This window comes from Rhinopithecus bieti, unplaced genomic scaffold, assembly GCF_001698545.2.
Source record: "Rhinopithecus bieti isolate Rb0 unplaced genomic scaffold, ASM169854v2 scaffold_6380, whole genome shotgun sequence".
NCBI classification, from domain to species: domain Eukaryota; kingdom Metazoa; phylum Chordata; class Mammalia; order Primates; family Cercopithecidae; genus Rhinopithecus; species Rhinopithecus bieti.
In genome coordinates this window covers 2,653,703-2,667,114 of record NW_016806642.1, presented here as the reverse complement: position 1 = coordinate 2,667,114, position 13,412 = coordinate 2,653,703, and the positions used below count along the sequence as shown (strand labels likewise).

Here is a 13,412-nt window from a genome sequence, read left to right as displayed (position 1 = left end):
TTGAAGACACCCTCGATTGAAAAATGTACCATTATTTTATATACAACTGAGAAAGGGAAGAAAAACTACTGGTTGAGCTAAGATAAAATGCTTTTTTATTACACTAATTATTTCAGACAGGTTAGAGTGTGAAGAAGTGCACAGTTTAGAATCAATGAGCCAGGTTTGGTGGTGTGCAGTGGTAATCTGGTGGTAATCCCAGCTGAGATGGGAGGATTACTTGACCCCAGGAATTCAGGACAAGCCTGGGCAACACAGCAAGATTCTCATCTCAGTTTTTAAAAATAATAAATAAATAAAAAGAATCAATGAAAAGCAGTAAGTTCTTCTGCACTAGTAAAATCTCACAGGACCTCTACTATATGATTTGGGGGGAAATCCTATTAATACTATGAGGATAGGGAAATTGCTTAAAGTTACTCTAAGAAACAAGCTCCTTGACATTTCAAGATACAGAGATAACAATAGAGATAATGAGGAATATTATCATTAAATTGTAAATATGGAGTCAAGCTAATAGAATATTTTCCAAGGAACATTATTCTTTGTGGAATATTTTTTCTACCCTCATCCATTTCCTTCTCTGCATTTTTCTTTCTTACTGGTCTTTGTACAGATTTTATTTCATTTTCTATTAAAGTTGTAATAGTATGCATAAGACCTGTGGCATTGAGTACTTTTTAAAAATCACATAGAGTCAAAATCCCAATTACTTGCACTTGTTAGTTGCTGAGAAGGGAGACCTTAGAAAGAGCTGAATTGGTTACAGTCCAGAGCACTAATTCATGCATGATGTTGTGACCAATTTACAAAGACATTCAGACACAGCTGGATACCATAGACAAAGATAAAATTATGATAATGCTGTTCAAAATTAACAGTCCATAACTATCAAAGGCAGGTGCAAGGCAAATTGAATTTGGATACTGATGAGACTGAAATGGAATAGTTCATACAGGGACCTTGGATTTATACTGTTGCTTTTTTATGGCCATGTTAAAAGCATCTACTTTCCCCATGGGAGGAAGGTGCATGCTGAGTGATCCTATTGAGCTGTCAGTGCTCTATCAGGAGATTCTTGTTGATGGACATATGTCTGACCATTTGAGAATTGTGTTGGAGTGAAATACACTTGCATAAGTCAATTTTTAATGACAGTTCCTTTAGCAACTCCCTGAGAAGGTGGGGCGTGACTTCTTCCCTGGAGCTGACTTCAGACAAATTCACAGATGCTAAACCCTGGCTTTTTTTTACATTTTAATGTCCTCTCATAGAATCATCACAAAATAAGCAAAACACTTTTTTATATCATAATCATAATTCCAGTGTTTTCAGTTTTGTTTCTTCTTTCCATTAAAATCATTCCTGTATTTCAGTCAGTAAAGTGGGCTTCTTGATTTCATTTGGGATTTGTATTTGTGTTTTTGTTTTCCATTCGTTTATGTTTCTTTGGTTCGTAGTGTCAGAAGATGATGTTTTTTATGACAAACTGCCCTCGTTTGAAAGGCGCTGTGAAACGCCTGCAGGTATGGTGCTAGCCAAGTGATCTCTAGAGACCTAGATTCCAAAAATCCAAGTCATTATCCATCTGAATGCTATAAACTTCATGGACATGCCCCTCACCTCATGAGTGTCCAGTGCCTGTCAGATGCACCCTGTATATTTACTGTTCCTTGTGGAACTCATGCCACTGAAATTTTTTAAGTGACTATATTAAAAAACAGCAGGTTGCATGACAGTTTCTCAGTGAAGAGGTTCAAAAAAGATAAGATGCTATTGCTGTGTGAATTTACAAAGGAAATAATAATTTAACTGCTCAGAATTACATGTCCGGTCACTGCTTTTTAATTTAAAAATAATAGAGCATCATTAGTAATCTTGTTTTCTCTTTGGTACATAGGTAAAGGGTGTTTTGTGTCTGGATGCCTAAGGTGATTCCAGGGGAGGGGATGGAAGATATGTGACATCTTCCCTGAAATTTATATTGATATGCAATGCTTTGTCATTTAAAACCTAAGCTAATGTTTTCTACAATCCATAACTCTGAGTTTATCTTTTTGGAAACATAGAAGGGGATGGCATTGAAGATGAAATGGATACAGCAATTGCTGGATGACAGTTTGCCCAAATTAGTGCAGTTAAAATATGCTGACGCCCCTGCATGGCCAGGAAGACTTCCGCTCCATGCACACAAGCACCAAGTATCAAGTGACCACCAACACGTGCCCATTCCTTTAGGCCTCCATAGCTTTGCTTTTGCTTTCTGTTTCCTGAACTTAAAAAAAAAAAAAAAAAAAAAGCGTAGATTGCCAGCCTTTCCTTTTTCCTGCACGCTAATGGCATGTAGTGCCTCCACCCTTCCCTAGAGTGAGATTAATGACCTGCTCTGTAACTCACATTGTGTCCTTCTCTCTCCCTCTCCTTAACCCTTCCCATCCCGCTTCAACTCCTGGCCATACAGAGAATGAACAGCCTTCCCTCGTTTGGTTTGACAGAGGAAAGTTTTATTTGACTTTTGAAGGTAAGTAGTGCATAGCATACCAGATTCTAATTTATACTCCTCCTCATCCTTATTTCCTCATTTGCATTTCCAAATCCCAGTTCTCTTCAAAAGTTCTGGTCTCACTTTCCATATGAAAATGCTATGGCTACTTAGAAAATATTCAACACTAAAGGAAACACTACATGAATTTGGTTTGTATATGATCTTCAATTTTTTCACATTAAAAAAAGTTCAAGCTAATTTGCAGTTAATATTGGTTATTTAATGAACTAAGGTCAATTGAAAATAAAACAAAACAAAACAAAACAAAACACACTTTTTTGGCCAAGGAACTTAACTCTGTCAACCAGGGCTCTTTCCTAACTCTTTTGCAAATGCAGTGCAACAAATATAAGGATATTTTTGGTTGGTATTGGCATTTAACTTGTTTTGGATGATTAATATTTTAGATGCAACATCTATTATTGTAAAATCTAAATATGTAAAACATTCTTATAACAAGGAATGCTGTATAAGAAAGAGATCAGAAAAATTGGGAAAAGAAAAAAAGGAGTATATTAGTAAGTTTGATCTGCATCTCCTGAAATTGCAATTAAGAAAACTTCAGTAAAATGGACAATTATTGCTGGACTTGCCATTTTAGAAGATTAAGGAAAATATACATAAATGTAATGTCAAATATCTAACCTCACTGTTTGATCATTTGTTATATTCTGCATTAAGGATAAGCATTCTTCTGTTTTCTATTTAAGTTCTAAATCATCTTAACAGGCCAGTCAATTTGATTAAATGGTCCATTTAAACTAATGGTGGGGGAAGAGGTAAAGTAATTTAATTTAATTTATGGGCCATCTTACACATAAAAATTTATCACATAAAATCCTACTTTCTAAGATTTTAAATAGCTACATTTATCCCAGGATCAAAAGTTGGCCAAAACACATTTCACTCTAGAATTGAATCTAAATATTGAACTTGTTTTTGTGTTTCATGGCAACAAAATAGAATTTTTGGAACTTGAGTGTGTGTTTTAATGCAATTTTAAAAACCAGAATGGCTGGTATACATAAATAGTTTGTATAGTTGTGGCTTTTTTCTCTCAACGATGAATTTTGCTTGCAAGATAGTCATTGAGATGGAAGTACTTAGGTAGAACTTATCCAGAAAAAGCTCGGGTAGTATTAGGAAAGATGGTCTGATTTCAAATTTAGCAGACATCCTGATTTCTTGAACTGGCCTCGGCAGAAGACAGGTGAATAAGCAGTCTTCAGGAGAGGATGTATCTTCTGCACATGAAGTCAAAGCCTTCATTGCCTTGGGTCATTAATTTTGTGATAACCAAGATGCAAAGTCCACAACTTGTGACCTCCTAAATTTTCTCTTTGAATTAAACGAAATTAATAAGTGCCCGGGTATTTTTTTTTTACTAATCGGCATGTTGCCAAAGAAGAAACTCCAGCTGCATAGGTTGGTAATCTTGAGGTAAAGCAATACCTGTATATTTAAAGGCACTTTGGTTCCATCCGGTCACACCAGATGATGTAGTTTACCTTCTTTTAACTAGGAAATTAAGCAAGGCACTTTGCCAACCCTCAAATAATTGTCTGGAGCTCAACAACAACAACAACGACGTTTGTTTTAGCTAGTGTATGTGTCAGCTTATTTGTTTATGCTTTATTGTGGATCTATTTTGAGAGAGAGAGATTCTTTTGAAGAAACCAATCTAAAGACATTTTGGTTGTCTGTTTGTTTTAAAATACATATTATCAATCAAATACAAATATTTAATAAATGTATGGAAAAACATATCACATTTTATGAAAATATATTTGACAGTAGATTTCTGGGTATTTAAACTTGGTAACATTGCCATTTTAATTAGTGAGATCCAAATTCCTTCAGCATCTCAACTTGGACCAAGAGAAGTCATGCAAGAAGAATTTTAATAGAAATTAATTGAAATCTCTAGTACTGTATTATCTTAATCTTGGACTTTGTTCAAGTTTAAGTATAAAGGAGGCTACTTGAAAGAATATGTGAATAATCATATCATGAATGTCGGTGTCACTGTTTCTCTCGCTAAAAAATGTTTATGCAGGTAAAAGTATATTCAAATGCACATCAAGGGAAGCCTTAGAAGAAACTAAAAATGATGTCTTGCTATCTGAGCAAAAACGGCTACAGTTTTACAAGGAGATTTGTTTTCATCGTGTACATACATTAGACTTGGGTATTTTAGCTAGTAAAACCTAGAAGAATTTTTTTTAATAGGGCCCCGCCTAAATTTTATACTGCAAAAACATTTTCCTTCAACATGCTTTATTGAATAGGATTTCTAACATATTCTTTTAGGGCACTCTGGTTTTACCTGCATTTGCTATTATTAATATTAATTATCATTATCTTCAATTCTTCATTCAGGGAATGTAGAAGAAAGATTCCCACATCAAAATAGTCATCAGTTCCAAATAGCTTTTCAATTATTATTTATTGACTTCTAAATAGTGTTTTTATAGTGTTCAAAACCCTATTCTGTCTTATTCATCATTTTATTCTTACAATGCTTTAGATATCATTATCGCTTAGTTAATATTTGAGCTACTGATCAACCAATCAACTAAGTGACGTGTGACTTTATTTGAGGATAACATGAGGTGCTTCACACTTCCAAATTTAAGTTAATAATAGAGATAGAAAAGTGTTAGTGGTTCTAATTCACAAGTCCTAGTGCTTTTCTGAATGTTTTACTTTTAGAAACAGCTTCACTGAAATATGAATTTATAATAAGAATTATATTTATTTTAAGTTGGGAAACCCAGTAAAGATTGCAAATGGTGATTTTTTTTTTTTTTTTTTTTTTTTTTTTTTTTCTTGAGACGGAGTCTCGCTCTGTCACCCAGGCTGGAGTGCAGTGGCGCAATCTCGGCTCACTGCAAGCTCCCCCTCCCGAGTTCACACCATTCTCCTGCCTCAGCCTCCCCAGGACTACAGGCGCCCGCCACCAAGCCCGGCTAATTTTTTGTATTTTTAGTAGAGACGGGGTTTCACCGTGTTAGCCAGGACTGTCTCGATCTCCTGCCCTCATAATCCACCCACCTCGTCTTCCCAAAGTACTGGGATTACAGGCGTGAGCCACCATGCCCAGCCCAAATGGTCATGACTTTTTAAATTCATCAAAGACTGTATACTATTGAAGCTATCAAGTATTCTGAGGTGGGAGGGCAAGATATTTTCATGACAAATATTAAATAGAAGATATGACTGCTAGATATTTGAACAATTCCCTAGAGTGTTTGAACATCTAGATGTTTCCAGAAATGTGCTGCACTTCTCCTTGGTTAGCTTTTTAAACTACAAAATCGTCTCATATGTGGTGATAAAAAACAAACAAAGAAAAAGTCTGCTGCCTTAAGTTCTTAAGTGGCCTCGTGTGGGGATATCACCTCTATCGTCTGCTCATGTAGCCTCTTACATCTCACACACTCTCATCTCTAGACTGCTCTGTGCTCCTGTTTACTGGTCTTTTTCCCATCATTCCCACCAGGAACATCACATGTCTAGCAGTATCCTTCTCTACATTTCAGTCTCTCAGATGAACTTGTCCACCTGTTTCCTGACAAAATCCTGACTCTTAGGAGCCATCACTTCCGTAGAACTCTCCATGGAGACCTCTCTTCAGTCTTCTGTGGATTGTTCATCATGGGACTAGCAGGCAGAGTTTGGATTTTCTTAGCTTCCTATTGCTACTTCCAAAGCCTTCCTGATTGTGAGAGCAGCCGTCTGATAATTCTACCCTCTTCCACTTCTTATTGCTGTTAACAGTTGACCGCAGAGCAGTCCTCTGCATTTACGTTAGAGGTGCTGACAGCTTGCGTGTCATCCTCTGTGCCACCTCACTTCCCAGCATCATCCTGTGACATAGAGTGTATGTGTGTGACCTGTCTCACACGCTGGCTCCAGGGCCTCTTGATTTTTGCTCCAACAAGCTTTCTCTACACTTTATTCAGTACTCCACACCTCTGGCCACACCCTGGAAATCGTTCCCCTGGCAAGTCTCATTTCAGCTGTTTCATAATTAAAAATTTGTCACCCTTTTTGTACACCAGGGACTTTATGAAGCAATATTCTTTCATTCAACAAATATTAAGTGACTGCCTACTGTATACTAGCACCGTCCCGGGCACTCCCCACTAGTGAACAAAACAGAAAAAATCCCTGTCCCTGCAGAGGTTATATTCTACTGTGGAAAGTTTAAAATAAAAAGATAAGTAAGTAAAATATATATAGTATGAATATGGTAATGAGTTCTATAGGAAAAATAAAATAGGAAAGGAGAATAGAGCATATTCTCTAGAGCATGAGAATAGAGCATGAGGGTTGCAGTTTTAAATTGGGGATTTGAGGTTGAAAATGAAAATAAAATAAAACAATAATGAATATGAGTAGTTAACATCTGAGAATTTACCATGTGTAAAGCAGCCTCCATCTATTATCTTATTTCACCTGCACAACTCACTGATGCAGAAACTGAGATTCAGGTAATGTAAGTAACTTTCACAGGGTCACACAGTCAAAAGAGACAAAGTGGCAAGGTGCAGTGGCTCACTCCTGTAATTCCAGCACTTTGGGAGACCGAGGCGAGTGGATCACCTGAGGTCAGGAGTTCAAGACCAGCACAGCCAACATGGCGAAACCCCACCTGTACTAAAAGTACAAAAATTAGCTGGGCGTGGTAGCATGTGCCTATAATCCCAGCTACTTGGGAGGCTGAGGCAGGAGAGTTGTTTGAACCCAGGAGGCAGAGGTTGCAGTGAGCCAAGATCGTGTCACTGCACTCCAGCTTGGGCAACAGAGTGAAACTCCATCTCAAAAAAAAAAAAAAAAAGAGAGACAGAGTAATGATTCAAACTCTGGCCACCTATCCGGAGGCCACTCTGCTCCATCACCTCACCCTACTGTATATACATAATCTCATTCAGTCCTTGCCACAAAGGTTTTGCCCTAATCTAGCCTTCTAGCTCTCTAATTTCCTGATACTACATCTTATTTTTCCCTTTTATTTTTAGTTGACAACTAATAATTGTCCTATTTATAGGATACCAAGTAATATTTCAATACATGTGTATTATGTATAATAATCAAATCAGGGTAATTAGCATATCCATCATCTCAAATATTTATCCTTTTTTGGGTTGTGAACATTCAAAATCCTCTTTTTGGAAATATACAGTAAATTATTGTTTTCGCTATTTACCATACAGTGCTATAGAATACTAACATTTAGTCCTCTTACCTAGTTGTAATTTTGTAACTATTAACCAGCCTTTGACCCCACTGAGACCTCTGTCCTCATGTTCTTCCTGTTCTCAGTCCACTAACCCAGGTGGAGACACTCAAGTTCTTTTCATTATCCAGATGAGACCTGAGAAAGGAAAAATACGTTTCTGAAAGGACCTTAATCATTTACATAATAGGAGCTACATTTTTTCTCTTTGGAGTTATATTATCTCTGTGAAAAAAATAAACGCTTGGGCATTGTAAATATCTGACCATCTTAAGCAGGTTATTAAATACCCCTGCTTAGTAATTGGCAAGTCACAATTATAGCCATAGAGCATTCAACTTTTCTTACCCTGACGTAGCAATAAAGCAAGAAATGAGCAGGTCAAATTTCTCACATGCAGTCACAAGAATACTAATTCATTCATTTGAGAGTCACTAAAGAAAGGAAAATTGGAAGATATGACCAATTTTCTGGGAAGCAATGGCTATGCCAAATTCACATTATTCTCAAGTGGGACATGTTTGCCAATAGTACTTACCCCACTGAAGTCCTCTTTCAATCTATGACAGGAAAATGTTTAAGTACCCACTCTGCAAATCACAGCATTAAGTACGACCAGGTTGGGGAAACAATACAGAAACATTAAAAGCAGTTTTACAAGACTGTCTTCGTTAGAAATATTAGAACCACGCTCCCTGGCTATTCTGAGTTTTTATACGTGGACTGTATTGTATATCTAAAATGAAAAATTCATTCTATTAAAATAACTGAAGGTCACAGAGAGTTTTTTTAATAGCCTAAACCTGTTAAGAAGATTAAAGTTGAGCTGAACCTGCAAAATGTTCTATCAGGCAGTTCTGCCAGGGTTTCAGTAGTATACTTTACCTCTTCACAATAAATTAGTTCCTTGGTTCTGAAAATTTTGACATTGACCAGCATGCTGATTATACTTGGTCTCCTGCTCTTTGAGGCAGTTGTCCTGTCTTATTCATTGTTAGTGTACAACTGTCATGCTAGTGACAGAACAGAAAGCCAGCAAACTGTCCCCTGTTTCTGGCCTGAGGTCTAGGCCAAAATGGAAGGAATAGGCTTCTAGGGAGGACATAAATGTACAGAATTTGTGTTAGAATTCTACTGATGGGAAAGCTGGAGAGCAGGTGTTACCTTCTGTTCCAAGCACGTCACCATGCAAGGAGTATCTAGTTGGTGAAAATATCATTTTGCTTGGATTCAGCGTATCTGGGATGCTGCTGTTTTTGCCAGTAATGCTGATGCAATGTATCGCTGATGAGAGCTTAACATGGGCTACATTCTGAGCTAGTTACTCCACATCCACAAGCTCATGTCACTCACACAACAGTCCTAGGAAGTGGGGACTATTGTTAATCACATTTTACAGATGAGTAAACAGAAGCTCTGAGCACTTAGGTAACTTCTCTGAGATTACACAGTTAGTTGGTAGTTAAATCCGTTAGAGAGGAGTTACTGATAACACAGCTAGTCAGTGGTTAAATACGTTAAATGGGAGTTACTATTATGTCACAAAACTGATGTTCCTAACCACTATGCTACTCAGGTCTTGGTTGTGTCACTCAATAACCATGCGATCTTGATATTTAATGTCTCTGAGTCTCTGTTCTATCATCTTTAAGATGGAAAGCATAATACCCACCTGTAAGGATAATTAGGAAAATCAGATAAGATACATTGTTTTTGTTTAATAAAGTACTATACATATGAAAGGTTTTAAATTATCCATGCCTTGAAGTTGCATCAAATTAAATAAGAATTAAAGGAAGAGACCAAGAAGGTATTGCATCCAAGATGCATTTGTTTCTCATTTCTGGTTTCTTCCTGGTCTCTAAAGTGATCTCCTGGGTTTCTGGTGGTGACTATGCTTAGGCTTCTTGTGTCTCTATCAGACTCACCGATAATGTAGTTTCTTCCTCTTATGGCCATAATGGTCCAAAACACAGTTGTTGCTGAATATGTCTCTCATGCAAAAGAAAATCAACACAATCCAATAGGTTTAAAATAGATAAACATTGGGCAGCATTTGCTCTGCTCAAGATTGAAGCCTTTCACTCCCCAGAGAGGAACGGAACCCTGCATGTCAGCTGCACTTCCCTGGGTGCAAAAGTAGATTCTAGAACAGGACTTCTCATCTGACTGGAGTAATCAAATGGGGAATTAACAACAACAGCAGAAAGTCTTGAGCCCCACAAAAAGAAGGGTTGCTATGTGTGGACAATTTTAAAACCTGAAGCGTAAGTTAAATAGCTCCCCAGAGCAGGAAAATGAGTAACAGAATAGAAAAGTTAAAGAATATTCACTCATTTATTTCTGCATTCAATGCTTCACAACCAGTCCAGGAGCTCTTCTTAGCTACAAGCCCTTGTGCTGGAATTATGGAAGTGAAATAATACAACTTCTGCCTTCCAGTAGTTCACAAGAAGTAGAAGAACAGAAGAAATAGAAGAGTTTGGCACTTCCTATACAAAGCATCCTGTAGCAAAGGCAATGGTAGAATTGCAAAAATGTTCTAGTAGTTAGGGTGATGGAAGAAATGGGAGCAACATTATACCTGCATAGACTCTACTTTGAAGCAATATAACATGTTGCTATGTTAGAGTCTAATAGAAAATCTTATGTGATAGGTAAATGTTAAACTAAGCTATGTTTGGTATTACCCTAGTATTAGAAATTACTCAATTAAAGCATATCCATTTGCTCTCAGTACACATATACATACATATGCACACACACACATGCACACACACATAGAGATAATAGAGAAAAGGATATGGAATATATATCATATATGATACGATATGGAATATATGTGTCATATATGATATGATATGTATCACACATATATTCTATACCATATATGATATATTGACATATTGATATAGTATACATATATAGTATGTCAGCTATATCACATTTTACATATGTATCATATATAATATATGACTGTAACCTACAGTATGATATATATGTTTGTATATATGATGTATATCACATGTTTTCATATATAATATATATTATGTTTTCATATATGATATATATGAAATATGGAATATACATGATATATTGCATATCATAGATATTTCATATCACATATATAAAGAGAAAAAGAACTCTGTGTGTGTGTATGTGTGTGTGTGTGTGTGTTTATGCATGAGTTCTGGAATAAGCCTTCTAAAATCTTAATTACAACCTCAGCACAATGTGTGACTTTAGGCAGGTTACTTAACCTCTCTAAGACTTAGTTTCCTCCTCTGAAAATTGGAATAATAATGGCACCTCTTTCATAGGGTTGTGGTCAAGATTAAAGTCAAACACTGAGAACAGTGCATGCAAAGCACTCAAATATAAGCAACTGTTTTCCAACTTCATGCATCCTTTGCTTGCAACATGGCTGTGTTTTACTTAGTTCTTGGCTGCTTTGGAGAAGTTTCAGTTGTGGCATTCTTGTCTTCTTCCACATGAAAATATGACAATTTGATTCTGCTGTGAGTTGCTGCATGGTCTCCCTTCCTTGTCAGCAGGGATGATAAGCAGTGTTTTCTCTGCTGGTATGGAGCAAGACAATGATTTGGAAGCATCATGCCACTGCATTGCTGTACACCCTTTGCCTCCACTAGAGCCTATTATTAAAGCTGACTTGTTGAGACTAATGTTCTGCATGGCAGTGTACTCCTGGGGGTTCTGTGTTAACACTGATGGGAGATGTGGCAGAAAATCTTTTACCCTCTCTTTTATTAAAGGATTTGTAAATCATAGCACTTCTGCAGATTTGGCAAATGATTTCAAACTTCCTGAGAAAAGAATGGAGAAGCTGAGAATTCCAGGGGGAAACGGCTTCATCTTTGGCTGGTTCTGAGCCTTCAACATGCAATTGCTGGCTGATGACCTCTATAGAGTTTGTTCCTATTATGTCTTTTAAGAAGAGCTGTCCACAGACTTCGGCTGCCTACCCCATTTCAGAATACTCTTTTTATGAACCTCTGACATAAATGAATGAAGAAAGTATACTAGTGATTCAAAGAGATTTTATTAAGACTCAGAAGAAGCTCCCATTTATAAGCCTTTTTAAGTGTCTGGTGTGGATATATTTGATCAGCACCACATATACTCCAAACAAATTTTAGACAGTTACTTGTGTAAGGTTTTTGCAAACTATAAAGTACTATTCAAAAGTAAACATTTCCTAAGATAATAATTAGTATTAAGGTATATTTAATATGTGCTAGGCATGTGCTAAGAATTTCATATTAATTGTTTCGTTTATTACATCAAAGTTTGACTGGGAGACATTAACATAAGGCATTAACATAAGTCACTGTCCTTAAGATTTTAACCTTTTTATGTCTTCAACTATTTTGCACTGTGTGTGTAATCATTTCTGCCACAGCATGGACTGTCAGCAGACAAAAAATGTCATGGACTTTGTCTTCTCTTCTGCTGACTCTGCTGTACCCAGTCACCAGGACCCAAGTGAATATGGCCTTGGGGCTTCTTTTCTTGCTGACGCACATTCACACAGGCAGCGTGTGCTATTTACAACTGTGTTTCTTAGTCTTCTATTCAGCGTAATAACAGCATGACTTCCCCTAAGATCTGATTCAGAGAATTGAAATATGCTCGGAGAAAACATGAGAGGTTTTTCTGGAGAAGTGTCCCAAGGGTAATATTAATTGTTCAAGGATGTTTCGGAAAAGTTGCAATCATCACTGTGGCAAATGAATCTAGGAGGAGGAAGTATGAGTTATTTAATGTTGGTTACTCCTTTCCTTAGATTTTTGCCTTTTTTGGACTTTACACACACCCATTTACTATGAAACTAGCAGCTCAAATAGCAGGCTTTCAGGCAGTCAAACTGTGGCAGACTGCATTCTTCCTGCTTCTCCAATCATATTTATCAGTCTCATTGGGGGAATAACTTTCAGTAGTGCTCAAAATTACCAGCATCCAATTTGTAACTGCAAGGACCCATTCAAGAAATAAAAGAGAGTTCTCATAAGTGGCAGTTGAACAATCAGAACACATGGACACAGGGAGGGAAACAACACACACCGAGGCCTGTCAGGGGTTGGGAGGGAAGGAGAGGGACAGCATTAGGACAAATACCTAATGCACATGGGACTTAAAAACTGGATGACAGGTTGATGAGTGCAGCAAACCACCATGGCACATGTATACCTATGTAACAAACCTACACATTCTGCACATGTATCCCGGAACTTAAAGTAAAATTTAAAAAATAAATAAATAAAAAACAAAATCTTTCTGAATTCCAGTTACATTAAAACAAAAACAAAACAAAACAAAAAAACTTCTTCATTTCTTTGGATCACAATGTATTTCTTCTTTTTAATGAATTATTGTTTTCAGTATAATCTGAAACTTTTTTTGTTATAATTTGCTTCTTACTATCAAACTATTTATTTTAATTTGGTTACTCATCTTCATTACCTTTATCTCACATTTTAATCAAATATTTTTAATTTTGTATATATTTTATATTATGCATAAAATATAAACTATATATTATATAATATAAAATATTGGCCGGGCGCGGTGGCTCAAGCCTGTAATCCCAGCACTTTGGGAGGCTGA

At 36.6% G+C, this 13,412-nt stretch overlaps 1 protein-coding gene across 1 annotated transcript in view; it reads left to right on the top strand.

Moving 5' to 3' along the window:
- Positions 1–13,412, top strand: part of SGIP1 (SH3GL interacting endocytic adaptor 1) — a 224,447-nt gene that overhangs the window by 167,649 nt on the left and 43,386 nt on the right. The window contains 1 exon segment of the mRNA XM_017877177.1: positions 2,462–2,521. Coding sequence (XP_017732666.1) covers positions 2,462–2,521 — 60 coding nt within the window.